General features: G+C 52.3%; 2 protein-coding genes across 2 annotated transcripts in view; one reads left to right on the forward strand and one right to left on the reverse strand.

The window, feature by feature from the left end:
* SORCS3 (sortilin related VPS10 domain containing receptor 3) overlaps positions 1 to 25,767 on the forward strand; it is a 979,390-nt gene that overhangs the window by 61,026 nt on the left and 892,597 nt on the right. The gene's annotated exons all lie outside the window — the stretch shown is intronic.
* LOC112444466 (scavenger receptor cysteine-rich domain-containing protein SCART1) lies at positions 5,713 to 17,365 on the reverse strand. The gene is made up of 10 exons (XM_024985906.2): positions 17,125 to 17,365; positions 16,444 to 16,749; positions 15,988 to 16,305; positions 15,603 to 15,917; positions 14,188 to 14,502; positions 13,926 to 13,994; positions 13,529 to 13,843; positions 11,317 to 11,463; positions 7,088 to 7,192; positions 5,713 to 6,101 (listed from the first exon to the last, which is right to left on the reverse strand). Exons 1-10 carry the CDS (start codon positions 17,363 to 17,365, stop codon positions 5,968 to 5,970), a joined length of 2,265 nt encoding a protein of 754 aa, XP_024841674.2. The 3' UTR covers positions 5,713 to 5,967.

Raw genomic sequence — 25,767 nt, forward strand, 5'->3', positions numbered from 1 at the left:
GAAGCCTCAGTCTCACTTTACTTCAAAGTAAAAGTAAGTAAACATTAAAGACAAAATATAACAGTGGGTACATGGGTGTTTATTACAAATTCTTTCAACTCTGCTGTATGTTTGAAACTTTCCACAATAGAATTTTGGAAAAAGACAAGTTAAAGCTTCAATATATCTGGTTATTTTTAAATGTATGGCAACAAAGCAGAACCCAAAAGACAAAGTAATTTTGAAAAAGAAAAATAGAGCTAGAAGAATCAGACGCCCTGACTTAAGGCTGTATTACAAAGCACAGTAATAAAAACAGTATAGTATGGGCACAAAGACGGAAATGTAGACCAGTGAAACGGGATTAAAGTTCCAAAGTCAACTCACACCCACAGTCAACCAATCTATGGCGGGGAAAGAGTGCACCATGGAGAAAATATGGCGGGGAAAGAGTGCACCATGGAGAAAAGACAGTCTCTTCAATACGTTTTGCTGGGAAAACTGGAAAGCTACATGGAAAAGAATAAAATTAGAACATTCTCTAACACTACACACAAAAATAAACTTGAAATGGATCAAAGGCTTAAATGTAAGGCCAGACATTATAAAACTTGTAGAGGAAAACATAGGCAGAGCACTTGACATGAATCACAGCAATATCTTTTTTGACTCGCCTGCCTTAGAGTAATGAAAATAAAAACAAAAATAAAAATGGGGCCTAGTTAAATGTAAAAGTTTCTACACGGCAAAGGAGATCATCAACAAAATGAAAAGACAACCAAAGAATGGGAGAAAATATTTGCAAATGATGAAGCCATTTACAAGGGATTAATCTCCAAAATATACAAAAGATACAGTTCATGCAACTCTATAAAAAATATCAAAAATAGGCAGGAGATCTAAATAGACAGCTCTCCAAAGAAGACATGGAAATGAAAGTGCTACTTGCTCAGTCTGAGTCTTTACAACTCCATGGACTGCAGCCTGCCAGGCTCCTCTGTCCACGGGATTTCCCAGGGAAGAATCCTGGAGTTGCCATTTCCTTCTCCAGGGGACCTTCCCAACCCGGGGATTGAACCCAGGTCTCCTACATTGCAGGCAGATTCTTTACTGTCTGAACCACCAAGGGAGCCTCAATAGAGATGGCCAAAAGGCACATGAAAAGATGCTCAATAGCACTATTAGAGAAATGCAAATCAAAACTACAATGAGATATCACCTCACAGCAGTCAGAACGGCCACCATCAAAAGGTTTACAAACAATAAATGTTGAAGAGGGTGTGAGGAAAAAGGGAACCCTCCTACACGGTTGGTGGGAATGTAAATTGGTACTGCCAGTGTGGAGAAGAGTATGTGTGCTTCAGTTATGTCTGACTCTGCAACTCCATGGACTGTAGCCAGCCAGGCTCCTCTGTCTATGGGATTCTCCAGGAAAGGTTGCCATGCCCTCCCCTCTCCAGGGGATCTTCCCAACCCAGGGATTGAACACCTGTGTCTCCTGCATTGCAGGCAGATTCTTTACCACTGAGCCACCAGGGAAGCCCCTGGATAACAGTATGGGGATTCCTTAAAAAACTAGAAATAAAACTTCTATGTGAGTCAGCAGTCCTGCTAATGGGTACATACCCTGCGAAAACCATAATTCAGAAGGATACATGCACCCCTATGTTTATTGCAGCACTATTGACATAGTCAGGACATGGAATCAACCTAAATGTCCATCAACAGAGGAAAAGACAAAGAAGATGTGGTATATATGTATACAATGAAATATTACTCAGCCATAAAAAGGAATGAAATGTGCTATTTGCAGCAACATGGTTGACCCTAGAGACTATCAGACAAAGACAAATATCATATGGTATCACTCATATGTGAAATCTAATTTAAAAAAAATGCAAATGAACAAACAGAAGCAGACTTGTAGATATTGAAAACCAACTTCTGGTTACCAAAGGGGTGATGGGGAGGATGAGCCAGGAGCTTGGGGTGAAGCTGAGGAGAACCCAGCAGGACTCAGCAGACGTCAGGAGACGTCTGAGGAGCCTCACAGCCAAGTTGCCACAGGGGTGGGGGTTGTTAAAAGAAAAGAAAACCACAGCTAAGTAAAGAAGCTGTGCCTATAAAACTACTCATCTTAAGGACACTGGGAAGGATAAAATGGGTCAGATGAAGCATGAAACAGAGTTCATGAAACCCAAGAGAAACGATGCTTCCATAACTAGACAAGCCCTGACCTCTGAAAACTGATGAACTGCTCCCGATGCTCAGTACTCACCAGCGTTCTTCTTTATTTTCTGTAAGAGGAGGGCAAATACAAGGACCCTTCCCCCAAACACACACAGCACTGGCTCACTGTGTCCCACTGTAAGCACTGTTCACTGAACCCACAGTAGGCAAGGGGCGCAGTAGAAGGCGGAAAGAAAATGTGAGGAGCTATAGGAGCTGCAGATGCATTTATTCTCTCCTGGCTGGTGCAGCTGCCGTAGCAGCAGACATAACATAACACAACACACACCCTCCAGGCCTTTCCAAGTGGAAGTTATATACGCTTACAGAACAAAAGTAGCCCCTGGCCAAGTGAATACCTCGTGACACGCATGTGCAGTGCTATAAGTGACGTCAGCTGTTACGTAATCATTATTTACAAAACGTGGGGTGAGATCAGAGGACACAGGGTTAGACTGCCTGACCGCAGCCACCTTGGCTAATTGCTGTTTCCCGACACTCCACCCCTTCAGGGCTTTCTCACCTCACAATCTGCATGCAGTCCATCTTCTGCTACACTCCCCTGGGGAGTAACGCTGACCTTTGAACCCACATCCTGCAGCAGCGGTAGATGCGACAGCAACAAACAGCTACATTCCCAACACACAGCAAACCCGACGCCAGGCATCACCTGGAACTCACGCTGCAGTCCTTGCCCTCAGGGGGCTAAAGGGCCACCCAGCGCGCACGGAGCACCTTCACCTTCCACGGCCAAGTCTCGTCCACCGTCTGTCCTTGCGCAAATCAGCCCGTGTTTGCATCTGTGTCACCCCGAGGGGCCCCTGCCAGCTCGGGCCCCCTTCAGGACCTTCACACTTTCAAAATAGCATCTCACGCGCCGTCCCTGGACTTCTCTCAGTAAGGATCCGCAAAACCCCCCATAGGTGCCAGGCCCACCCCCGTATCCCAGAGTCGCAGAAGCCAAACTGCCAGGGCCTCCCCTTCTTTTGCCAAAACTGCTCATTCAAGTCGACAAACCGCCGAGTATATGGTTGATGCGTCGTGAACCCAGGCGCACTGGGAGCCCCTCGAGGATGTGCCCCCAGGCCTAGGCTACTCACGCTTCCTACCTGCTGCACGACACGGCTCGCTGCCAGATGGGGACCTGCAGCCTCACAACATTCACCACCACTGGCACCTACAGCCTCACTGACAGAGGTGCTGGGTCCTTGCTCTAACTCCAATATACGCTGCTCTAGTTCTTCCAACGGAGAAGGCCCTGGCACCCCCCTCCAGTACCCTTGCCTGGAAAATCCCATGGACGGAGGGGCCTGGTGGGCTGCAGTCCATGGGGTCGCTGGGAGTCGGACACGACTGAGCGACTTCACTTCTACTTTTCACTTTGGTGCATTGGAGAAGGAAATGGCAACCCACTCCAGTGTTCTTGCCTGGAGAATCCCAGGGACGGGGGAGCCTGGTGGGCTGCCGTCTATGGGGTCGCACAGAGTCAGACACGACTGAAGCGACTTAGCAGCAGCAGCAGTTGTTCCAAGCATCTCTGCACACTGTGCACCCGCACAGCATCTCGTAGGGCACGATCCACATTCGCCTTCAGGGCAGTCAGGAAAATCCACCCTAGGGTGCCAGAAGCAGTCCGTGCCGCCTTGTTCAAGCAAACGGGAACTCACTGCTCCTAACGACTTTCAGTGCTAGCCAGTGGCCCATCCGTCGCCTCTCTGTCTTCCACTGGAGCCCACGCCCAGAGGATCGCAGCCACATGGTACCACATGCTATATGGTGGCCCCTGGCTTCCTCCATCCAGTGAAGCCTCAGGCTTTTCTACCTGCTGGGTATCCTGCTGGCTACACCAACTGTCTCGCCGTATCTCACTGTGTGCACTGTTCACTAAACCCCTGGTAGGCAAGGGACAAGCTAAAAGGCGGGGAGAAAATGCGAGGACCTGCAGACACGTTTATTCTCTCCCGGCTGGTGCGGCAGCCATTAACAGTAGACACAATATAACACAACACCACACACCTGCCAGGGTTTTCCAGGTGGAAATTATACACGCTTTCAGAACAAAAGCAGCCTGTGGCCAAGCAAGTGCCTGGTGCCACGTGTGCAGTGCTGTGAGTGACCTCAGCTGTCATATAATCATCATTTACAAAACGTGGGGTGAGAGCAAGAGGCCGTGGGGTGAGAGGGCCTCAGCTGTCATATAATCATCATTTACAAAACGTGGGGTGAGAGCAAGAGGCTGTGGGGCGAGAGGGCCTCAGCTGTCATATAATCATCATTTATAAAACGTGGGGTGAGAGCAAGAGGCCGTGGGGCGAGAGAGCCTGACTGCCATCTTTCCCTGCACACACGCGCACGCACGCACACACACACCCAGGAGCTGGCCTCTGCTGAGGCCACATGGCCCCAATAAAAGCATTCCTCCTCCCACCAGAAAAAAAGGAACTGAGATATGCAAGAGGACCAAAGCAAGTGGAAACCAAAATAGCAGGTCTACGGCCTGAAAAGCACGGTGTGGAGGAGGGGATGAGGGCCTGGGGGCATGAGCACGCAGGCCTGGCCTGGAACCCAGCGCAGGCAGGGCCCCGAGTGTGCAGTACACGTGTGTGTGCACGTGTGTTCCCAGTGCTCGCACAGCTTTGAGGTCTGGATGTGTGAAAGCTGTCGGTTCTGGGCCAGGTGGGACCCCAGTCATGGCTACAGGCTTCATACCCCCTCCCACTCTGGCGTTTCACTGTCTGTATCCCGCCACACACAGAGTGGAGACAAATATATACCTCAGTGCTTCCGCAGGTCTTCTTAGATATGTTTTATTATTTTTACATTTTATCTGTTTAGTTAGCTATTTGGGGCTGTGCTGAGTCTCGGTTGCCAGAGCAGGGCTTTTCTCTAGCTGTGGCACGAGCCTCTCACTGCGGGGGCCTCTCCTGCTGTCGAGCGCGTGTCCCGGGCGCACCGGCTCCAGCAGCTGCGGTTCCCAAGCTCCCGAGCACGGGCTCCGGAGTTGCGGCGCACAGGCCTGGCTGCTCCGCAACGCGTGGCAGTGGGCGCCTCCCAGATCAGGGACGGAACCCACGGGCTCTTTACCACCGAGCCAGCGGGGAAGCCCCTCACACGCGTTTTTAAGGAGACAGTCGTTAGCAAGTCTGACCGCAGGGTGAACATTTCTTTCTTCTGATGCCTCTTTCACACATTCTCCTCAAAGAATATCTTGTTTGTAAGAATAAAAATGTTGCCTGAGTAGAAACTATCACAATATTGAAAAATAATGATCCTTCAATTAAAAATAAAAGTCGCCTGAAAATGGAGAATCAGGGCAATGGGAAAAAGCGGACCCCCACTCCTCACAAATCATGTGTGCTGGGAACAAGGCTCTGCTGAAGGGTCGGAAGGGAGCGGTGGCCCCCTAAGAGCGGCACAGTGCGAGCAGGGGGCACCGCCGGCGTCTGGGACCCAGCCCGCCCACTCAGAGGGGAGGTGGTGGGGGCGAGAGCCCCAGGCCTGGCACCCGTCACCGCTGGATGGGAACCGGCAGAGGCGCGGACTGGGCATCTGCACCGTCCAGGGATTCTGTGGTTAATGAACCCATTCCCACAAGTGCAAGGCGGGACTCTTATTAAATCAAGGGAGTTTTATTAACGTCAGGAGAGGAGGGGATTGTTAAGGAAGCGTCCAAAGACAAATCTGTCAAAACTAGGAAAACCGAGGCTCGCCCTGGAAGCGCCCCAGGGCAGAAAAGCCAGTGGAGAAGGAGCGGTGGGCTCACAGCTCCGTGCACGCCACGCCCACATCGTCGTAGCTGGACCCCGAGGATGCCTGCAAGGGGGGTTCCTGTCCCACCTGCGGGGGGCCACCTCCCTGCAGCATGACAGGCGTGTCCTCTGCGGGCGGGTCACCTGAGGGCCAGAAGAAGCGTGGGTTACCAGAGCCATCAGGTCCCAGGGGCTCCCACACACTGTGCCTGGGCAGGGCCCACCCGGAGGCACAGGGGGTTGCCCAGAACAGCCTGGTCCAGTTTGTCCAAAAGACTCACTGGAGTTCAGGCCACGTCCTGGAGGAAGCGAGTAAGGGAGGGGCTGCCTGACTTGTAATGACTGCTCACCAGTCCTCCTGGCCCGGACCCCAGCGCATCCTTGGCGGTGGGCTCTGTGCTGGGCTTCTCTGACCCACCCCAGGAGCTTCAGTTCAGGTGCTTAACTCCCCTGGGTTGATTCCAGGTATGCTCTGCCCCCCAACCCTTAACCACCAGAGCAGAGTGTGTGGGATCCCAGGGATGGGTCAAGATTTGTTGACCTGTTGGCACCTTCTATCACTTGTCCTCATGGGCCAGGCGACTGGCTGGCTTGGCTGGGTCTCCTAAGGGCAAAGGGGCCTCGGGGAACCCAGGACAGCTAAGAGGGCGTGCAGCCAGCGAACACTGCATGGGCAGGGGGAGGGGTGCACACTTGTGTGTCCATGAGTCCTGGAGCCTGGCCCTGCTGCTGCTGCCCGAACATCCCCCTCAGACCTCCTGCCACCCTGGGAGCACAAGGCTCCTCCCTGCTTCTGGCAAATTGGTCCCCACCCGCCCCTGAGGGCCTGCCCTGTCACCTGGGGGCTGAGGCAGGACCCACCCCATCACATCTCTGTACTTTAACTCTGCTCAGCACATGTCCTTGTCTGACCCCAGAGACCTTGTCCTTCTTGCAGCCTTTACATACAATCAGGCTGCCAGCACCTGCCAGACACTCACGCCCCGTCTGTTCATGACAAGCTCTGCCCACCTGCTGCATCATGGCCATTAGTCTCGTCAGAAGTGGCAGAGGGCTTTGGGGAAGGTCATGGTGGCTATGCCTCCCCATCCTGATGACAGCCTAAAACAGTGCAAGGCCCACACGCTCACCAGTCAGGCAGGTCCCAGGCCTCAGGTGTGCACCACATGAATCCACCCATTCCTCAAGGATCTGCTCATAGATGACCTCAGAGACTTCCTCATGCCCTTGGGATTCTGCAAAGGAGCACACTGAGAGACCCCGCCCCGGGACGTCCTGGAAAAAGAAAAACAGTCTCTATACGGGTGGGGAGCAGCCCAACCTGCCAGGGCTGCCTCATGATTAAGGCGGATGTTTGCAGGTAACAGTGTCCTCGAATCAGTCTCCAATTCCAGCCTCGGCACTCTGGGCCCTTGTGGCCCTGGAGCTGAGGACACCTGTCCCAGGCCAGGGGCTCACCGTGTCTTTACCTCACTCCACACAGCACCTCTCCTGTCTGTCGGCCCTTCTGTCCCAGGCCCCTTCTATCCCACGCCCCTATCTATCCCGGCCCTTCTATCCCAGATCAGATCAGATCAGTTGCTCAGTCGTGTCCGACTCTTTGAGACCCCATGAATCGCAGCACGCCAGGCCTCCCTGTCCATCACCAACTCCCGGAGTTCACTCAGACTCACGTCCATCGAGTCAGTGATGCCATCCAGCCATCTCATCCTCTGTCGTCCCCTTCTCCTCTTGCCCCCAATCCCTCCCAGCATCAGAGTCTTTTCCAATGAGTCAACTCTTCACATGAGGTGGCCAAAGTACTGGAGTTTCAGCTTTAGCATCATTCCTTCCAAAGAAATCCCAGGGCTGATCTCCTTCAGAATGGACTGGTTGGATCTCCTTGCAGTCCAAGGGACTCTCAAGAGTCTTCTCCAACACCACACTTCAAAAGCATCAATTCTTCAGCGCTCAGCCTTCTTCACAGTTCAACTCTCACATCCATACATGACCACAGGAAAAACCATAGCCTTGACTAGACGAACCTTTGTTGGCAAAGTAATGTCTCTGCTTTTGAATATGCTATCTAAGTTGGTCATCACTTTCCTTCCAAGGAGTAAGTGTCTTTTAATTTCATGGTTGCACTCACCATCTGTAGTGATTTTGGAGCCCAGAAAAATAAAGTCTGACACTGTTTCCACTGGTTCCCCATCTATTTCCCATGAAGTGATGGGACCGGATGCCATGATCTTCATTTTCTGAATGTTGAGCTTTAAGCCAACTTTTTCACTCTCCACTTTCACTTTCATCAAGAGGCTTTTGAGTTCCTCTTCACTTTCTGCCATAAGGGTGGTGTCATCTGCATATCTGAGGTGATTGATATTTCTCCCGGCAATCTTGATTCCAGCTTGTGTTTCTTCCAGTCCAGCATTTCTCAGGATGTACTCTGCATATAAGTTAAATAAACAGGGTAACAATATACAGCCTTGACATACTCCTTTTCCTATTTGGAACCAGTCTGTTGTTCCATGTCCAGTTCTAACTGTTGCTTCCTGACCTGCATACAAATTTCTCAAGAGACAGATCAGGTAGTCTGGTATTCCCATCTCTTTCAGAATTTTCCACAGTTTATTGTGATCCACACAGTCAAAGGCTTTGGCATAGTCAATAAGGCAGAAATAGATGTTTTTCTTGAACTCTCTTGCTTTTTCCATGATCCAGCAGATGTTGGCAATTTGATCTCTGGTTCCTCTGCCTTTTCTAAAACCAGCTTGAACATCAGGAAGTTCACGGTTCACGTATTGCTGAAGCCTGGCTTGGAGAATTTTGAGCATTACTTTACTAGTGTGTGAGATGAGTGCAATTGTGCGGTAGTTTGAGCATTCTTTGGCATTGCCTTTCTTTGGGATTGGAATGAAAAGTGACCTTTTCCAGTCCTGTGGCCACTGCTGAGTTTTCCAAATTTGCTGGCATATTGAGTGCAGCACTTTCACAGCATCATCTTTCAGGATTTGGAATAGCTCAACTGGAATTCCATCACCTCCACTAGCTTTGTTCGTAGTGATGCTTTCTAAGGCCCACTTGACTTCACATTCCAGGATGTCTGGCTCTAGGTGAGTGATCACACCATCATGATTATCTGGGTAGTGAAGATCTTTTTTGTACAGTTCTTCTGTGTATTCTTGCCATCTCTTCTTAATATCTTCTGCTTCTGTTAGGTCCATACCATTTCTGTCCTTTATCGAGCCCATCTTTGCATGAAATGTTCCTTTGGTATCTCAGATTTTCTTGAAGAGATCTTTAGTCGTTCCCATTCTGTTGTTTTCCTCTATTTCTTTGCATTGATTGCTGAAAAAGGCTTTCTTACCTCTTCTTGCTATTCTTTGGAACTCTGCATTCAGATGTTTATATCTTTCCTTTTGTCCTTTGCTTTTCACTTCTCTTCTTTTCACAGCTATTTGTAAGGCCTCCCCAGACAGGCCCCTTCTATCCCAGGCCCCTTCTATCCCAGGCCGGAGGTCACAGTGTCCTCACCGGCCCCAGCACCTCTCCTGTTTGTCCCAGCCCCTTCACAGCTCCAGCTCTGCCTCCAAATGGAGGTGTGGACTCCAGTCATGTCCCAGGTCAGCAGCTCTCTGCACCTATGAGTCTGCAAAGGCAGCTGGGTGCCCACATAGGGTCAGACAACTCAGAGAGATGGGTTCAGGGTGACAATGTGGAATCCAGGTCAGATCCACGGCAGGGGGCTTGCACAACCAACATGCCATCCACTGCTTGTCTTTGGGAGCATCAGCCTAAATCCAGACAGCAATAAATAAAACTACCTCTTGCTTCAGATATTGGAAGATTTGCAACAGGAATTTGCCTGCCTCCATCCTTCTGTCCTTAAATGTAAGAGGATTCCCAGTGCTGATGGTTATATTTTTATTAACTTGCTGGACAACTTGTAAGGTCAGTGATTAAGTAACAATTTCCTTTCTAAGCATTTACCTACTTCTTGATAAGTCTCTGAAAGTGTCCAGGACAGCACTACCATGCAAGTTCCAAATAATCACATTCTGAGAATCTCTTCCTGAGACTGTCGGTTAATTACAAAGGATGGTGAAAACTGGCACCGTGATCATGTTAGAGCTATCGGTGGTTACAGTGAAGGGCCCGTAATAACACCTCACACTGATCGCCTGCGCGTGTGAACACGGGCTGACCTAACTCTACCATGGCTCCGTGAGGGTGAGGGAGCCACAGGGCTCTGGTGGGGCTGGGCTGGGACTCAACCCCACACCCTTAGTTTAATGCATCTCTGGTTGAACCCAGGGTGCTCTGATTCTGCTAATGTACTGAATAGGGGCTGAGACATCACACCCATGTGCACCCCCTGTCAGAACCTGAGAGACAGGGACACGTCCTGAGGGGCTGTGTCCAACTGAACCCTTACAGCTGCTAACAGGAGGCTTCAAATCACCTCTAGCCCCCTGGCCTCCTAACACAATAGTCAGGCCATTCTCTATAATGAATACTGTTCCTTAAACTACACGTAAATGGAAATTCATGAAATGAACAAGGATAAGCATAACAGTTGATAACACAAAGGAGAATTCCTATCACAAGGATGCAAATACTTGAAGTATAACAAAACTGCCTGACTCATCCTCCAATGCTGCCACAGAAAATCTCAAAAGTGAACAATTTTAGATGAGTGAAATCATCAGTGAATAGAGTGTAAGTGCAACACAAGAAGACTTGCCACAGACAGGTGGATAAGAGTCATAATTACTGAGTGAGCTGAGTCACCACTCAGGTTAGCAAAACCTTCCCCACGCTACAATTTTGCTGAAATTTATTTTTCCTATGTAGTATTCTTCTCTATAGATGACTCATTATATGTATAATTACTAAGGAGTTAATATCTTTATATTTTAAGACTTTTTACACAAATAAATTCATAAATAAGGAAACTTCATTTGTCAGATCCTACAGGCTGGTGCTGGTTTGGAAGAACGCTCCTCATCCTATCAAACCTGCCTCTGATCCTGGAGTTCTCAACCCAGGCAGCTTTGCCCCCAGTAGACAGCTGGTCGTGTCTGGAGACACTTCTGGTTGTCACAGCATGGGGGGAAGGTGCTGCTCAGCACCCCACAGCACCCAGGATGCCTACGGCAGAGAGTTACTGGCTCCAGACCTCAGGGGTGAAGCCCTGGTCAGCAGGCACATGAACCTCTGGGATTACTGAAGCAGCTCCACACCCTCCCCCTGCCCCCCACGCTGTGTGGGGCACATGTGTGTCCATCTCCTGCTTTCTCCACTGGGTCTCCTTTCTCACTGGCCTGGATCCCCAGCGCACTCCTAAGGGCCAGGACACTTGAATTCCCAGGACACTTACCCCTGCCCCGCAGCTTCCCAAGTAGAATCCTAGCCACCAGCCCACTGAAGACAAGGCCATGCAGTGACCCCAGGATGATGATGGCCATGATGGTAGGCAGGGTCCCCTGTGATGCTGGCAGGGGTGCCTGGCTGGGCTCCACAGGTCCTGCAGGGAGATGCTCAGAGGGGAGAAGCATGCTCAGTGTGGTGTTCAACTGAAGGCCCTCCTGTGTTCATGCTGTGGGTGAAGCCCTGGGTGTGAGAGGCACAGAGCTGTGAGGGCCTGCCTGGGGGCAGCTCAGGGGACTCTGCCAGGCAGCAGTGATGCCCTTGGGAGAGCAGCGTAGAGGTGTGTGTGCGTGTGTATATGTTGTGGGGGTGTGCATGTGTGTGTATCTTGGGGGGTGCACATGTGTAATGTAGGGGGTGTGTGCATGTGTGTAAATGTGAGGGGGTGTGTGCATTTGTGCATGCTGTGGGTGTGTGTGTGTGAACATGTATATATGTTTGGGGGTGTGTGCATGTGTGCATATGTTCTGGGGGTGTGTGTGCACATGTGTATATGCTGTGGGGGTGTGTGTGCAGGTGTGTATATGTTGAGGGTGCACTTGTGTATCTTGTGGGGGGTGTGCATGTTTGCATATGTTGTGGAAGTGTGTGTGCACATATGTGTATGTTGTGTGTGTGTGTGTGTGTGTGTGTATGTTGTGAGGGTGTGTGTGTGTGTGTGTATGTTGTGGGTGTGTGTGTGTGTGTGTGTATGTTGTGGGGGTGTGTGCACATGTGTGTATGTTGGGGTGCACATGTGTATGTTGTGGGGGTTGCATGTTTGCATATGTTTTGGAGGTGTGTGTGCACATACGTGTATGTTGCAGGGGTGTGTGGGCCTGTGTGTGTGTTGTGAGGGTGTGTGTGTGTGCATGCGTGTGTATGTTGTAGGGGTGTGTGTGCTTGTGTGTGTTGTGGGAGTGTGTGTGCATGTGTATATGTTGTGGGGGGTTGTGTGCGTGTATGTTGTAGGGGTGTGTGTGCACGTGTGTGACTGGCGTGAAAACTCTACAGATCACTCTGAAGCAAAGGTGAGGTGCAGCTGGCTCTGCTGGGGTTGGAGAAAGGTTTGTGCCAAGATGGAGCACAGGCCCTGGGTCAACGCCAGGACGTCCAGAAAGGCAGGCTGATCCCTGGACATCAGCCCAGCTCCAGCAGAAGAGCCATAGAGCAACAGGGCATGACCCCACACGGGCCCTGAGGGTGCGCTTCAGGGGAGGGCTGAAGGTGGGAAGACCAGCTAAGAGACTGAGGAAGGTGTCCAGCCAGGGCCGGCTCTGGCCAGACCCTCTTTGAGATCAGGCTTTCCTAAGCCACTCCTCCCCCGTCCTCAGGGAGTCACACAGGCCTCCAGGTGAGGGCAGATGGGGCAGCCCATCTGTCCTTGGGCCTCTGAGATCCTGGTGTTGCCCCAGCAAGACCACTCTGAGGATGGGCAGAGGGGACCTCTCGAAGGTGGGCTGCAGCCACATTCCAGCAAGGACAGGAGGGGCATGACGACAGCGGGGCTGCAGCCCCTGCCTGAGTCGGTCCTGAGCTGCCCAGCGGCACCAGGAGCCCACCTGCCAGCGCTCGGGTTTGCAAAGTCCTGAGCCCTGGACCTAGTGGAGTTCCCCACCCACTGGAGCCCCAGGGTTCCTGCACGGCCGCCTTTATACCCAGAGCAAGTTGGGGATGCCCCCACGGGACACGGACCAACCAGGCCACATGGTTGGCAGCTCAAGAATCCAGCACACACACGCATACACACACACACACAATTTACACATGGACATGGGCACACAGCGCTCACACATTCACAGCTCCACCCATCACACTCACACACTCACAAGTATATCAAACAGACCCCATGTGTGCCACACCTCCTGGTCAGGAAAGGCTGCAGGAAAAGGGCCTGGTGAGTTCCCAAGCCCTGCACTGTGGGACTCTTGTGCCACAGAGACCCCAGTACTCCTCACAGCCACTTGGAAGCTTCCTTGGAACAGGGGAGCAGAGCAGTGGGAAGGATCGCTGGCCCCGGTAACAGTCCCGCCTGGGTAGGACACTCCCACCCACCAGGTCCCCCTGTCCTCAACTGGTTCCCATCCCTCCCACCTGTCTGCTCACCCCATGGAGGGGGCAGACGGAGCACCCCCAGATCACTCACCCCTGGAGGGGCAGCCGGACCCCCCTGGACCACTCACCTGCACAGCGCACACCCGCGTCCTCCTTATGCCCACAGTCTCCGCGGCCCCACGGCTGCGCCGGGCAGCCCCACAGGGAGGCCTCGCTGCCCCGGCACCCCACCTCATCCAGCCACACGGGCCCCGAGCCTGGTCCAAAGGCAGCCCCCGCCACGGCGTCCACAGCCCGGCCGCACCCCAGCTGCCGGCACACGACCTCGGCGTCCGCCAGGTCCCAGGAGTCATCACACACGGTGCCCCAGGAGCCAGCGTGCCAGAGCTCCACACGGCCCGAGCAGCGGTCCTCACCCCCGCGCACGCGCAGCTCGCCCTCCTCTGCAAGAGGGGCCTGTGGTCACCGGGGGGCAGGACCCGGACGGGAGAGGATGGGGAGCCGGTTGCGGGGGGAGAGGGGTACCTGGGCAGCTGCCCATTAAGGAGCAATTGAGGGCCTCCCCGGAATCCTGCGTCGCTGTCCCTGACGATCCTGTTGGATTTAAATAGCGGTTCACCAGGTGTAAATGCTCAGAGAAGCCTCAGAAGGGAACCTGTGGAGCCCAGTGAGCCCACCACCCCCAGACATGGGTGAATGGCAGCCTCTGTGGATGACCTGTCAGGACACTGAAGCTGCCTCGAGGGCCCCCAGAGTCTGCCCACCTGCAGTAGGTGGCAGGGCCTACCTGCACAGGTGATCCAGACCTCCTCTCCACGGGTGCAAGAGTGCGGGTGCCAGGGGGCTGAGGGGCACTGCCACAGCGTGGAGCTCCGCAGCCGGCGGCACTGGATGTTGTCCACCCAGGAGGTGCCCAGGCTAGTGTGCCCCGGCCTGTTCTCCAGCCAGCCCCGCTCCCCACAGCCCAGCTGCTGGCAGATGATGGACAAGGAGGCGTCCTTCAGGGCGTTACTGCACACGGCCCCCCACGTTCCGTTGTGGAACACGTCCAACCACCCAGCACAGGGCCCGGCACCACCTCGCAGCCTCAGGGCCACTGACTCTGGAAGACAAGCCACTCGGGTCAGACAGTCTCTGAAGGAGGAGGCCAAAACCAGGGGCTCCCAGCACCAAGACCCATGCCAAGCTAGGGCATCTGACATCCAGCTCACATCCACCCCACATCCCCATCCACCCCCACCCAAAGACGGGAGCAGCTGCCCACAGGGAGCCAATTTAAGCCCCAGCTCTAACACTGCAATCCCTAGTAACTCCACTGACTGTAGAAACCTGTCCCTGGAAATCACTCACATACAGAATAACCCTTTTAAACAACTGTAAAAATTCAACAACAAAAAAGGAACTAGCCCGATCTCCGAGTGTGTCACTGGCCCTGGCTGGTCAGCGCCCAAGTAGTGTCTTGTCACCCTGGGGCGGCGAAAGCCCAGGAACAAGGGGTGTGTTAAGCCGACTATCATATGACCACATAGTGGAGTAGGACACAGCCCTCTAAAAGTAAGTCAAAAGGGCCCGCAATACATCAAAATACACACATGGGGATAAACCGAGGCATTGAGGCATGAATTGCATCTGACGGGACCGTAACGAAGTAAACTAAGCTTAGAAAATAAATGGCAGGAATTACACCTGTGACAGAATAAAAGCGGCCACTCAGACCCCCGCCCGGCCCCGCCCCTCACCGAGTGTACTCCCAGCCCTGGGTCTGGGCTGACCTCTGACCTTCCGCCAGCCAAACGCACGGGGTGAGGGTGACCGGTGCCCGCTCCACGCCTGGGCCTCATGAGCGCCTGCCTGCCTCTGATCTCCCCTGGGAACCCCGCTGCTGCCAGGCGGAATCGGGACAGCAGAGTCCCCACCCCTGCCAACAGCCAGCCCCCTGCAGAGGCCTGCCCGCCAGCGAGAACCAGCAGCTGCCTGAGGAGCCCCGAGCACAGAGGAAGGAAGAGCTGCAAGCTGAAAACACAGTGGAAGTTAAACCTGCCTCCAAGGACAGAAAGACCAGAACGGCCACGAGCGAAGTGTGAAGTGGACAGCGCCTAGACACCCTCTCCCCGGAAGCAGGACGAACGAGCAGAGCCCCCACCCCCACCAGATGAGTGCCAAGGAGCGGCCCTGGGACGGCACTCGGGTCTCAGCACCCACCTGAGCAGAGGGCACCGGCGTCCTCCTTGTGGCCGCAGTCGTGTCGGCCCCAGCCCCTCGACGGGCACCGCCACAGCGCGGCCTCGTGGCCCTCACAGGCCAGCTCGTCCATCCAGATGCGCCCGGCCCCGGCCCCGAAGTGCGCGGCCCCCGGGGCGCCGAGCGCGTGCCCGCAGCCCAGCTGCCGGCACACCACCTGGGCGTCCCGCAGGTCCCAGCCGTCGTCACACACGGTGCCCCACTCGCCCGCGTGGAGCAGCTCCACGCGCCCCGCACAGCGGCCCGGCCCCGCGGCCAGGCGCACCTGGAGGCTCCCTGCCGAGGGAGAGGCCGAGTCAGGGCGCGGGGCCCGGGAGGGGGTCCTGGGGGCTGGGCCCGCACTCACCCGAGCACACGACGCCCGCGTCCCGCGACGCCCCCGCGGACACCAGCGCGGCCGCCGACACGTTGCACCGCGTCAGGCGGGGCTCGGTGCCCGCACAGCGCACGCGGCTCAGCCCCAGGGGCACCGCCCCGCGCGCGGGCGCCGCCGCCTCGTACGCTCGCTCCGCCGCTCCGCAGCCCAGCTGCCTGCACACGACGGCCGCGCCGCGCAGGTCCCAGGCCTCGTCCAGGACGCGGCCCCACACCCCGTCCAGGGACACCTCCACGCGGCCATCGCAGCGGCTCTGTCCGTCCCTCAGCCGCAGGGCGTCGGGGAGACCTGGGGGCGGGGTGCGGGACACTGCAGGGCGGCGCGCCGGCGGGTGGGACCCGGCCCGTCCCGGGCCGAGGACGCCGCCTCCCGGCGCAGCCCTGTGCGCTCCCGGCCTCCCCTCCGGCCGCGCTCGTGCTGACCCACCTGAGCAGACGGCGGCGGCTGCGTCGCCGGGGCCACAGGCGGGCGCCCCCAGGGTGCTCACGGCGCAGCTCCACAGGTAGGGCTCTGTCCCCACGCAGTGCACCTCGTCCGGCCAGGGCGCGGAGGCCCCGCCCCCAAAGTGACCCCCCGGGGGTGTGGCCACCGCGTTCCCACAGTCCAGCTGGTGGCAGAGGACCGTGGCGTCTGCCAAGTCCCAGTGGGCCGCGCAGAGGGGCGCCCAGGCCCCCTGGACCTGGAGCTCCACGCGCCCCTCACAGGCGCTGCTGCCGTTGACCAGCCGGAACTCTGCAGGGGGAGGGGGTGTCGGCGTCGCTGCCCCCGCGGGCCCTGCTGTTTCTTCCCTTCACACCCAGGGTGGGGCTCCCGGGGCCCCTTCTCTGCCAGCTCCCCACCCGCCTCCGCGGCAGCGCCAGCACACACATGTGTGCAGGACTCTGTGCCGGCCTTGGGGTCACATCCCTCTGTCCCCAAAGCCTGCTCCCTCTCCTTCCTGCCAGCAGCCCCCCGAAGCAGCACTTCCTCAAGGGGAAGGGCTCACCTCCTGGCGGAGGCCCCTTGGAGCTGGGCCAGACGCACCCCGAGAGGGTGGGGGCGGCACAGAGGGGCCTGGCAGGGAGGGGGCAGGGCCCAGCCTCGGACCACCCGCCCCCGTGGCCTCACCTGAGCACCTGAGCCCCGCATCCTGGCCGTGCCCACACCGGTGCCCCGGCTCCCGAGGGCAGTGGAACAGCAGGGACTCGTTGCCCGCACAGCGGAAGGCCTCGGCCCACACGAGCCCCGGGCCCTGGCCGAAGTGGGCGCCCTGGGGTGTGGACACGGCCGCGCCGCACTGCAGCTCCCGGCACACCACGTGGGCAGTGGCCAGGAACAAAAAAAAAAAAATTTTAGATGCCCATAACATAGTACCAGCTTACCTGAGTCACTTGATTACAGTGTCTGGGGCAGGAGATGAATGGGCATGGCTGGTGCCTCCTTGGTGTCTCAGTGTCAGCTTCTGCGAATAATGGCCATCCAACAGTTAGTGGTACACACAGAGAGAGATGGCCACGATTCAGGCTGAAGTAAAGCTGCAACCACCCTCCTCATCCCAGACAAGCCCAACTCCTGTGGCGACAAGCCAAGCTCATCTCCTGTGGGCTGAGTCTTTGTCTCAGACTGACCTAGGGATGTTGTATGCCATGAAGTGCTGTGTTGCCTGACCCTCTGCAGCTGGCCTGGTTCTTCTGTGGTTTTGCTTTCTCTTTTGCAAAGTCTATCCTGAGGCTATTGTTTGGTTTTCTGGTCCTGACTGAATTAGGATGGTTTCATTTATGGTGAAAACAATAGAAAACAATCACAAAAAAGCGCTGAAGAAGAAACAAGAATACAGAGCGTTTTTTTACTCTTTGAAGGATGAATGCAAACCTGTTTTGCAGTGTTTTAATACGCTCAAGATGCTCCCTCTCACGTTAGCCAACCTCTCCCCACCTACCCGGGAGAAGCTGGTGTGTTTGTCATGTATGTGTGTTACTTGTTGAGTTGTGTTCACTCTTTTGGACCCCACAGAAGGTAGCCATCAGACTCCTCTGTCCATGGATTCTCCAGCAAGAATACTGGAGTGGGTTGCCATCTTCTCCAGGGATCTTTCCAACCCAGGATTGAACCCAAGCTCCCACGTTGCAGGCAGATCTTTACCATCTGAGCCACTAAGGAAGCCTGATTGTGGTGTGGCAGGAGTTTACGGGGGAAGAGGCTGAGTTTTGGGCTAAGCAGTTGCCTGCGTGAGGCATCATCATTTCACATCACTGAACTTGAAATACCACTGGTCCCCAGGATGGTCATGAGGGCTTGGTGCAGGGGTGAAGTGTGGTGGAGTGAGACCATTGTTATCACCTTGCTTGTACAGCGACCCCAGGGCTACAGCCAGTTCCTAAGAGTGGCCAGTTGTCTCTAAGCATGACTTCTGGGGAAAGTGTGGCTCGTTTGATACCATCCGTCCCCGTTCTGAAAACAACCACGCAGTGCGTGTGTATTTAGCAAAAAGGACCACTGAAATTGCTTTCATTGCTGAGATTTTCTACTTTTTTCTCTCTTACACACCATTTTCAAGAGGGATGGTTCATGACCAGGCATTTGTTTAGAGCAATAGGCACTCTTATGTCCTAGGAACATTCTAGGAGCAATAGAAATGATGTCAATGGTAGACACAACACGTGCATGGTCTGAAAATAGAAATCGTGAAGATGCCAAAATTAAATCTCTTAACTGAGGATAGAGCCCTTGAGAATAGATACTTTGAGAGTAAACAAGGAGGAACCTCAGCTTTCATGTCTTCTGCCTTCAGGTGGTGGTGTGCTTCAATGACCTGCTGCTAAGTCACTTAGTCGTGTCTGACTCTGTGTGACCCCATAGATGGCAGCCCACCAGGCTCCCCTGTCCTGGGATTCTCCAGGCAAGAACACTGGAGAGGGTTGCCATTTCCTTCTCCAACAATGACCTGAGGCTTTAGTAATAAGCCTTGTTAAAGTGAGGTGACACCTCATATTTGGAGTTGATTAGTTGGGTGGCCTAGACCTAGTGCACACAAGTTACTTCCCAAGGCAGAGAGCAGAGCTGCAAAGGCAGTTACTAAGTAATTCACAGGTGCATAGGAAGTATTCCATCAATGTTAGTGTGTACAGTTATTATTGCTGGGCCATGTCTACAGTGATGCCTTCAGGTCTGGATGCCCAAGATAAATGAGAATATCATTTGCTGAGAGAGAACAGGATGGGGAAGGATATTGGAATCCTCTTGTAAAAGAAACCGTGGAAAATATTAGCTTTGTTTAACCTGGGAAAGTGATGACTTGGGGGATGGGAGCACCAAATATTTGAAGGAATTCTATGCAGAGAAGGAAAAGAATTGTTCTTTAGAACCTTAGAGGGTAGAAAGTAGACTGGAGATGAAAATTGCAAGGAGGCTGATTTTGTGGCACTTTGAGAGAGGAACTTTGCCTGGGGGGAGACATAGGTGGAGCCTAAGGCAGCTGCAGAGGGGTGTGTGGAGGACTTTGGAATTTATCTTCCAATTTCCTTCCAAGGTATAAATGAAATGAGATGAAACTGGGTCTCTTGCTTGTGGAGAAGGAAGGAAAAGCTGTTGGAGTGGCCCATGTGGGCCAGCCTGGCTGGTGAGAACTTTATCCATCTTGAAAGAGAAAGGAAGGATCCATCATTATTGCACTATGTACGTGCGCAGGTTCTTCTTCTCTCCCTTCTTTCTCCTCATTCCATATAGGCTATTGTAATATTCTCTGTGCATGCTAAGTTGCTTCAGCTGCGTCTGACTCTTTGTGACCCTTTGGACTGTAGCCCACCAGGCTTCTCTGTCCATGGGACTCTCCAGCAAAGAACATCGGATGGGTAGCCATGCCCTCCTCCCTGAAGGCGATCCAAGGGATCCAAGCCGAGTCTCTTATGGTTCCTGCATTGGCAGGCAGGTTCTTAACCTCTAGTACCAATTCCCTACACAGTAAATCCTGTTATGTAGCAGTTTGTATCTGTTAATCCATACCTCCAATTTGTCCCTCTTCTTTTCCCTGTGGTGACATAAGTGTTGCAGGTCTGTGATTTGTTTCTTGTTTTAGTATATCATCCATTTGTATTATTTTTAGATTCCATTTATAAATGATATAGCATTGTGTCTGTGACTAATTTCACTAAGGATAATATTCTCTAGGTCCATCCACATTGCGTGAATGGCAATATTTCACTTTTTAATGGCTGAATAATATACAGTGTGTGTGTCTGTGTGTATCATGTCTTAATCTCACTGTCTGTTGATAGGCACTCGGATTGCTTTCATATCTTGGTTATTGTATATAGTGCTGATATGAACATTGAGGCTTGTATCTTTTTAAATTAGGTTTTTGGTTTTTCCATATATATACCCAGTAGTGGAATTTCTGGATCATATAGTAGCTCTGATTTTAGGTTTTTAAGGAACGTTCATATTATTTTCCATAGTGGCTGAACTAATTTACATTCCACCACAGTGCCCAGGGGCGCCCTTTTGCCAGATGCATTCTTTACATGACTGACTTGTCTCAGAACACCTTCAGTTCAGTTCAGTTCAGTTGCTCAGTTGTGTCCGACTCTTTGCGACCCATGAACTGCAGCATGCCAGGCTCCCTGTCCATCACCAACTCCTGGAGTCCACCCAACTATGCCCATTGAATTGGTGATGCCATCCAACCATCTAATCCTCTGTCACCCCTTCTCTCCTGACCACAATCTTTCCCAGCATCAGGTCTTTTCCAGTGAGTCAGCTCTTTGCATCAGGTGGCCAAAGTATTGGAGTTTCAGCTTCAGCATCAGTCCTTCCAATGAAACACCAGGACTGATCTCCTTAGGATGGACTGGTTGGATCTCTTTGCCATCCAAGGACTCTCAAGAGTCTTCTCCAACCCCACAGTTCAAAAGCATCCATTCTTGTGCTCAGCTTTCTTTATAGTCCAATCTCACATCCTTACATGACTCCGGAAAAACCATAGCTTGACTAGACGGACCTTTGTTGGCAAAGTAATGTCTCTGCTTTTAATATGCTGTCTAGGTTGGTCATAACTTTTCTTCCAAGGAGTAAGTGTCTTTTAATTTCATGCTGAAGTCACCATCTGCAGTGATTTTGGAGCCCAGAAATAAAGTCAACCACTGTTTCCACTGTTTCCCATCTATTTGCCATGAAGTGGATGGGACCAGATGCCATGATCTTAGTTTTCTGAAATTGAGCTTTAAGCCAACTTTTTCACTCTCCTCTTTCACTTTCATCAAGAGGCTCTTTAGTTCTTCTTCACTTTCTACCATAAGGGTGGTGTCATCTGTATATCTGAGGTTATTGATATTTCTACCGGCAGTCTTGATTCCAGCTTGTGCTTCCTCCAGCCCAGAACACCTTCAGGCGAGCAGTAAAGAAGGAAGAAACACTCAGGCAGCTGAAGTGACAGTGCCTTTCTTCATCTTCTCCTGAAACTCTGTGCTCTCAGTTGGGTCCTTTCACACCAAGTCCACGTTTTCCTCATCTAAATAGATGACTTCTGGGTAGAACAGCCCTATTTTAAACCCTTTTGGAACTTTCTCTGGGGGCTGGGATGGCCCTCTAAGCACACACTTTTGCCTTGTCAGCTGAGATTCCTTCAGAGTCCTCACCCAGGGCTCCCGATCACAGTGTCTATTCTTCCCCTTCCCTTGGGAGAGAATTCCAAAAAGCCTTCTGTTGACCTTTTTTTTTTTTTTGTTGACCTTCTTTTAATTGCCAATAGTTATCAATAACCTAAGATATGCAGATGATACCACCTTTATTGCAGAAAGTGAAGAAGAACTAAAGAGCCTCTTGATGAAAGTGAAAGAGGAGAGTGAAAAAGTTGGCTTAAAGCTCAACATTCAGAAAACTAAGATCATGGCATCTGGTCCCATCACTTCATGGCAAATAGATGGATAAACAGTGGAAACAGTGGCAGACTTTACTTTTTTTTGGGCTCCAAAATCACTGCAGATGGTGATTGCAGCCATGAAATTAAAAGATGCTTACTCCTTGGGAGAAAAGTTATGACCAACCTAGACAGCATATTAAAAGCAGGACATTCTTTGTCAACAAAAGTCTGTCTAGTCAAGGCTATGGTTTTTCCAGTGGTCATGTATGGAAGTGAGAGTTGGACTATAAAGAAAGCTGAGTGCCGGAGAATTGATTCTTTTGAACTGTGGTGTTGGAGAAGACTCTTGAGAGTCCCTTGGACTACAAGGAGATCCAACCAGTCCATCCTAAAGGAGATCAGTCCTGGGTGTTCATTGGAAGGACTGATGCTGAAGCTGAAACTCCAATACTTTGGCCCCTGATGCGAAGAGCTGACTCACTGGAAAAGACCCTGATGCTGGGAAAGATTGAAGGTGAGAGGAGAAGGGGATGACAGAGGATGAGATTGTTGGATGACATCACTGATTCAATGGACATGAGTTTGAGTAAACTCCGGGAGTTGGTGATGGACAGGGAGGCCTGAAGTGCTGCAGTCCATGGGGTTGCAAAAGTCCGACATGACTGAGCGACTGAACTGAACTGATTCAATTTATATAGCCCAGAGTGATAAATATTCATGCATAGCACAGTACATCCAACATTTTAGCCTTTTTGTTTTTGTTCAGTATCTAAGTCGTGTCGAGTCTTTGTGACCCATGGACTGCTGCATGCCAGGCTTCCTTGTTCTTCACTATCTCCATGAGTTTGCTTAAAGTCATGTCCATTGTGTTGGTAATGCCATCCAACCATCTCATCCTCTGTCGGCCCCTCTCCTGTCTTCCATCTTTCTCAGCATCAGGGTCTTTTCCAATGGTCTTTAACCTGTTGTGTTTTTAAATTAAATGGAAACATTCAGTTAAATTCAATAAAAGGGAAAAAGGGAGAGCATCTTATTGTAGCTATTTTAGTCTTGCTGTGGGACTGGGTGGGAGGCAAATAGGAAATGACCCAAGTGTCATAATATTCTATCTGAAAGTTCCCTAAGGAGACACCTGAAACATCTGGACCTGCCCACCTTGTTCATTTGCTCTCGTCTACTTATTAACTCCCTCAGCACAGAGTGCCTTTCCATGGGATGCGAATAGACTAAACAGAGCTTCTGCAGCTCACAGCCTAGTCCCGGATGAGACAGACACATGATCAGATGTGCCAGGGTCACCAGGGAAGTGTAAGGAACGTGTGAATCTGGCGTTCCCAGAGGAGCACAGAGGACTTGCTGGCACAGAGAGGGACCCCATCAGGACCATATCGTTTCCTGGTCCTGCCTCCAAGGCATCTATTCTCAGTGAAGTGAGTCTGACCTTGGGGCAGGTCCTTGAAGGACTCGAGTCAGACTGCCACGGTTCATATCCCAGCTCTGGCTCTTACCATGAATGAACATGATCCTGAGTGAGTCATGTAATCCCCATGCCTCATCTACGATAGGGTCAACCATGCCTCAGTTTCCTTATCTGTATAGTGGGGATAATCACAGACCACACCTCGGAGTTGTTGTGACGGCTGCACTAGTGTGTACCCGTGAGGTGAGGAGACACGGCTGAGCTGAACTGCATGACCTTGGCTGCTGTTGCTGCTTGCTCAGAGGCCCTGATCTGTGAATTCCTGGGCTTCTTGTGCTGTCAACCTCTGGGTTCTCAAAATGTTCTTGTGAAGTTTTGCAGTGTGAGGAGGAAGGCACACCATGGGGGTGCTTGGTTTGAGAACTGAACCCTCCTGAGAACCTACTTGAGAGCCTTCAGGACACCTTCCAGAAGCCAGCACGTAGGTCAGGGAGGCCAGTGGGCAGGCACCTTGGCAAGTGGAAAATCCCAATCCCTGCCTCTAATGGATTCCCTCTTTTGTGGGAGGAAACCTGCTCACACGTAGGTGTGACAGTGTGACACATGCTGCACCCCGTGGGTGTGTCCCTGCTTTACAGTGGGAACTAGGAGCTCTTCCTGTGTAGTGCACACGTGAGAGATGCTCCTGAGCCCGGTAGGGATTTTCTCCAATAGACCCCTTTCCGGAGAGGGTTTTTATTTTATTTTTTTAATAGCCGAGAGAGAGAAAGCTCACTGTCACCAGAGGTTCCTAGACATGGCTCCCTGTCTCTTCCCATTTGACCACCAGGGAAGCCCCTAGCCCTGTGTGGCTTTTAACAAATCACCGGCCTGAGTCTAGTTGTGTCATCCATCATGAAGGATTGATCAGATTCAAGACGCCATGACTGGTCCTTGTCACTGCCCTCACTTCGTGCTTGCTTCCTTGCTTCACTTGACCCAGCAAACACTGAGTTCTCTGCTCCCAACACATGGCAGAGCTCCTGCCTCAGGCCTTTGCACTGACTCTTCTGCTCTCTGGAAAGTGCTGTCTCCAGCTCGCTGCATGGGTCACTGTCTTATCTCCTTCTGGTTTTTGCTTAAAGTTACTTTTGACGGAGGACTACCCTTGCCACCCACTCTAAAATTACGCATCTGTCTGATTCAGCTTCTTCCCTGCTCTAGTTGTCCTCCTTTGTAACTGTCTTGCATATTATGTGTTTTACAAATTCATCTTATTTATTGTCTCTCTCGTCATGAGAATGCAGGCTCCCTGAAAACAGTTTTGCCTGTTTTGTTTCCAGCTCCCACACAGTGCAGGGGAGGAGGATCCTCGAGGTGGGAAGCTTAGCAAAGCAAGGTGGGAGAAACACTGTGATTGCAAGCTCTCCGGCTCCCCTTATTCTCCTGAGCTGTGAAAAGAAATGGCCTCTCCAGAAGGCAGTTTGTTTACTTGGAAGAAATTCTATCTGGTGCCTAATAGATATTTGCTGAATGAATGAATCCGAGGCCAGGCCCTGGGGCTGTATGGCCTAGACTCCTCCACTTAGCAGCTCTCTGAACTTGGGCCTGTTCCTTAGCCTCCCTGACTTTGGTTTCCTTTCTTGTATAAAGGGATAATGGTGTAATTACCTTGTAGGGTTGTTGTGAGGAATCCATGTGAGGCTGAAGAATGATTGAATCTAGTGAGTGTTCAACAGGCCAGTGGTTATTTTTTTAATGTACTTTCAGGTCTGATATTTTAATTGCAGGCATAGGAACCCCTCCTTGATGGAACTTGGTCAAGCATTCAAGAAATGACTCTGTAGACATGGGTAAGGTGGAGGCTCCTGCCTCCAGTCTGCCCTGGGAAGGAGGGTGGGGTTACTGGACAGGTTTCACGGGGAAAACTGCATCCTGTGTTTTTATGTTTCTTTTGTCTGCCGCCTCCAGCCCTGGCCCACCTTCCACACCTCTGAGCCCTTCTAGAAACGTCCCAATGCCTGGCAGTTCGGTGTGGCACTAAGCAATATTTTAAAAATAGGGGACACATTGGCTTTGGTGGGCAGGCGAAGTTCTTTCTAGTACCAGACTGTCATGGGCATGGCCGGACTTAGCGTCCCTGCTTCCAGTCCGTCAGGTCAGTGTCGTTAGTGTTCTCCCTTCTGGGTCCTCGTGTCTTCTAAGAGATGGCACCACCCCCCGTGAGACTCACTGGAGTTGAGGTGGAGAAACTTTGTTTATGTTTCTGCCTCTCTGGGATTGGCTGACCTTCTCTTGGCTGACCTTTTGCTGCTTATGGTCAGGGGTCAGTGAGGCCCAGCAGCCTGGGGTGAGGAGGGGGAAGTACGGGAACTCGGGAAGGCAATGCATACGGAGGGAAGCGAGGTAAAGCAGGCAGGGGCAGGGGCGCAGGATCTCTCTTCAGGGGCCGTGGGCTCTGATTTCTCTTGTAGACCCTTGTTAGCGTCTCAGTAGTGAGCGGAGTCAGGCAGGA

This window comes from Bos taurus, chromosome 26 (assembly GCF_002263795.3).
Source record: "Bos taurus isolate L1 Dominette 01449 registration number 42190680 breed Hereford chromosome 26, ARS-UCD2.0, whole genome shotgun sequence".
Taxonomy (NCBI): Eukaryota; Metazoa; Chordata; class Mammalia; order Artiodactyla; family Bovidae; genus Bos; species Bos taurus.

Excerpts from the sequence above, each read along its gene's own strand:
- LOC112444466 (XM_024985906.2), bottom strand. The coding sequence starts at position 17,365 with ATGTTATGGGCATCTAAAATTTTTTTTTTTTTGTTCCTGGCCACTGCC. Across the intron at positions 14,503-15,602 it reads CGCCGGTGCCCTCTGCTCAG|AGTCAGTGGCCCTGAGGCTG; the intron begins GTGGGTGCTGAG and ends CTTGTCTTCCAG. Across the intron at positions 13,844-13,925 it reads CTTAATGGGCAGCTGCCCAG|AGGAGGGCGAGCTGCGCGTG; the intron begins GTACCCCTCTCC and ends CCCCTCTTGCAG.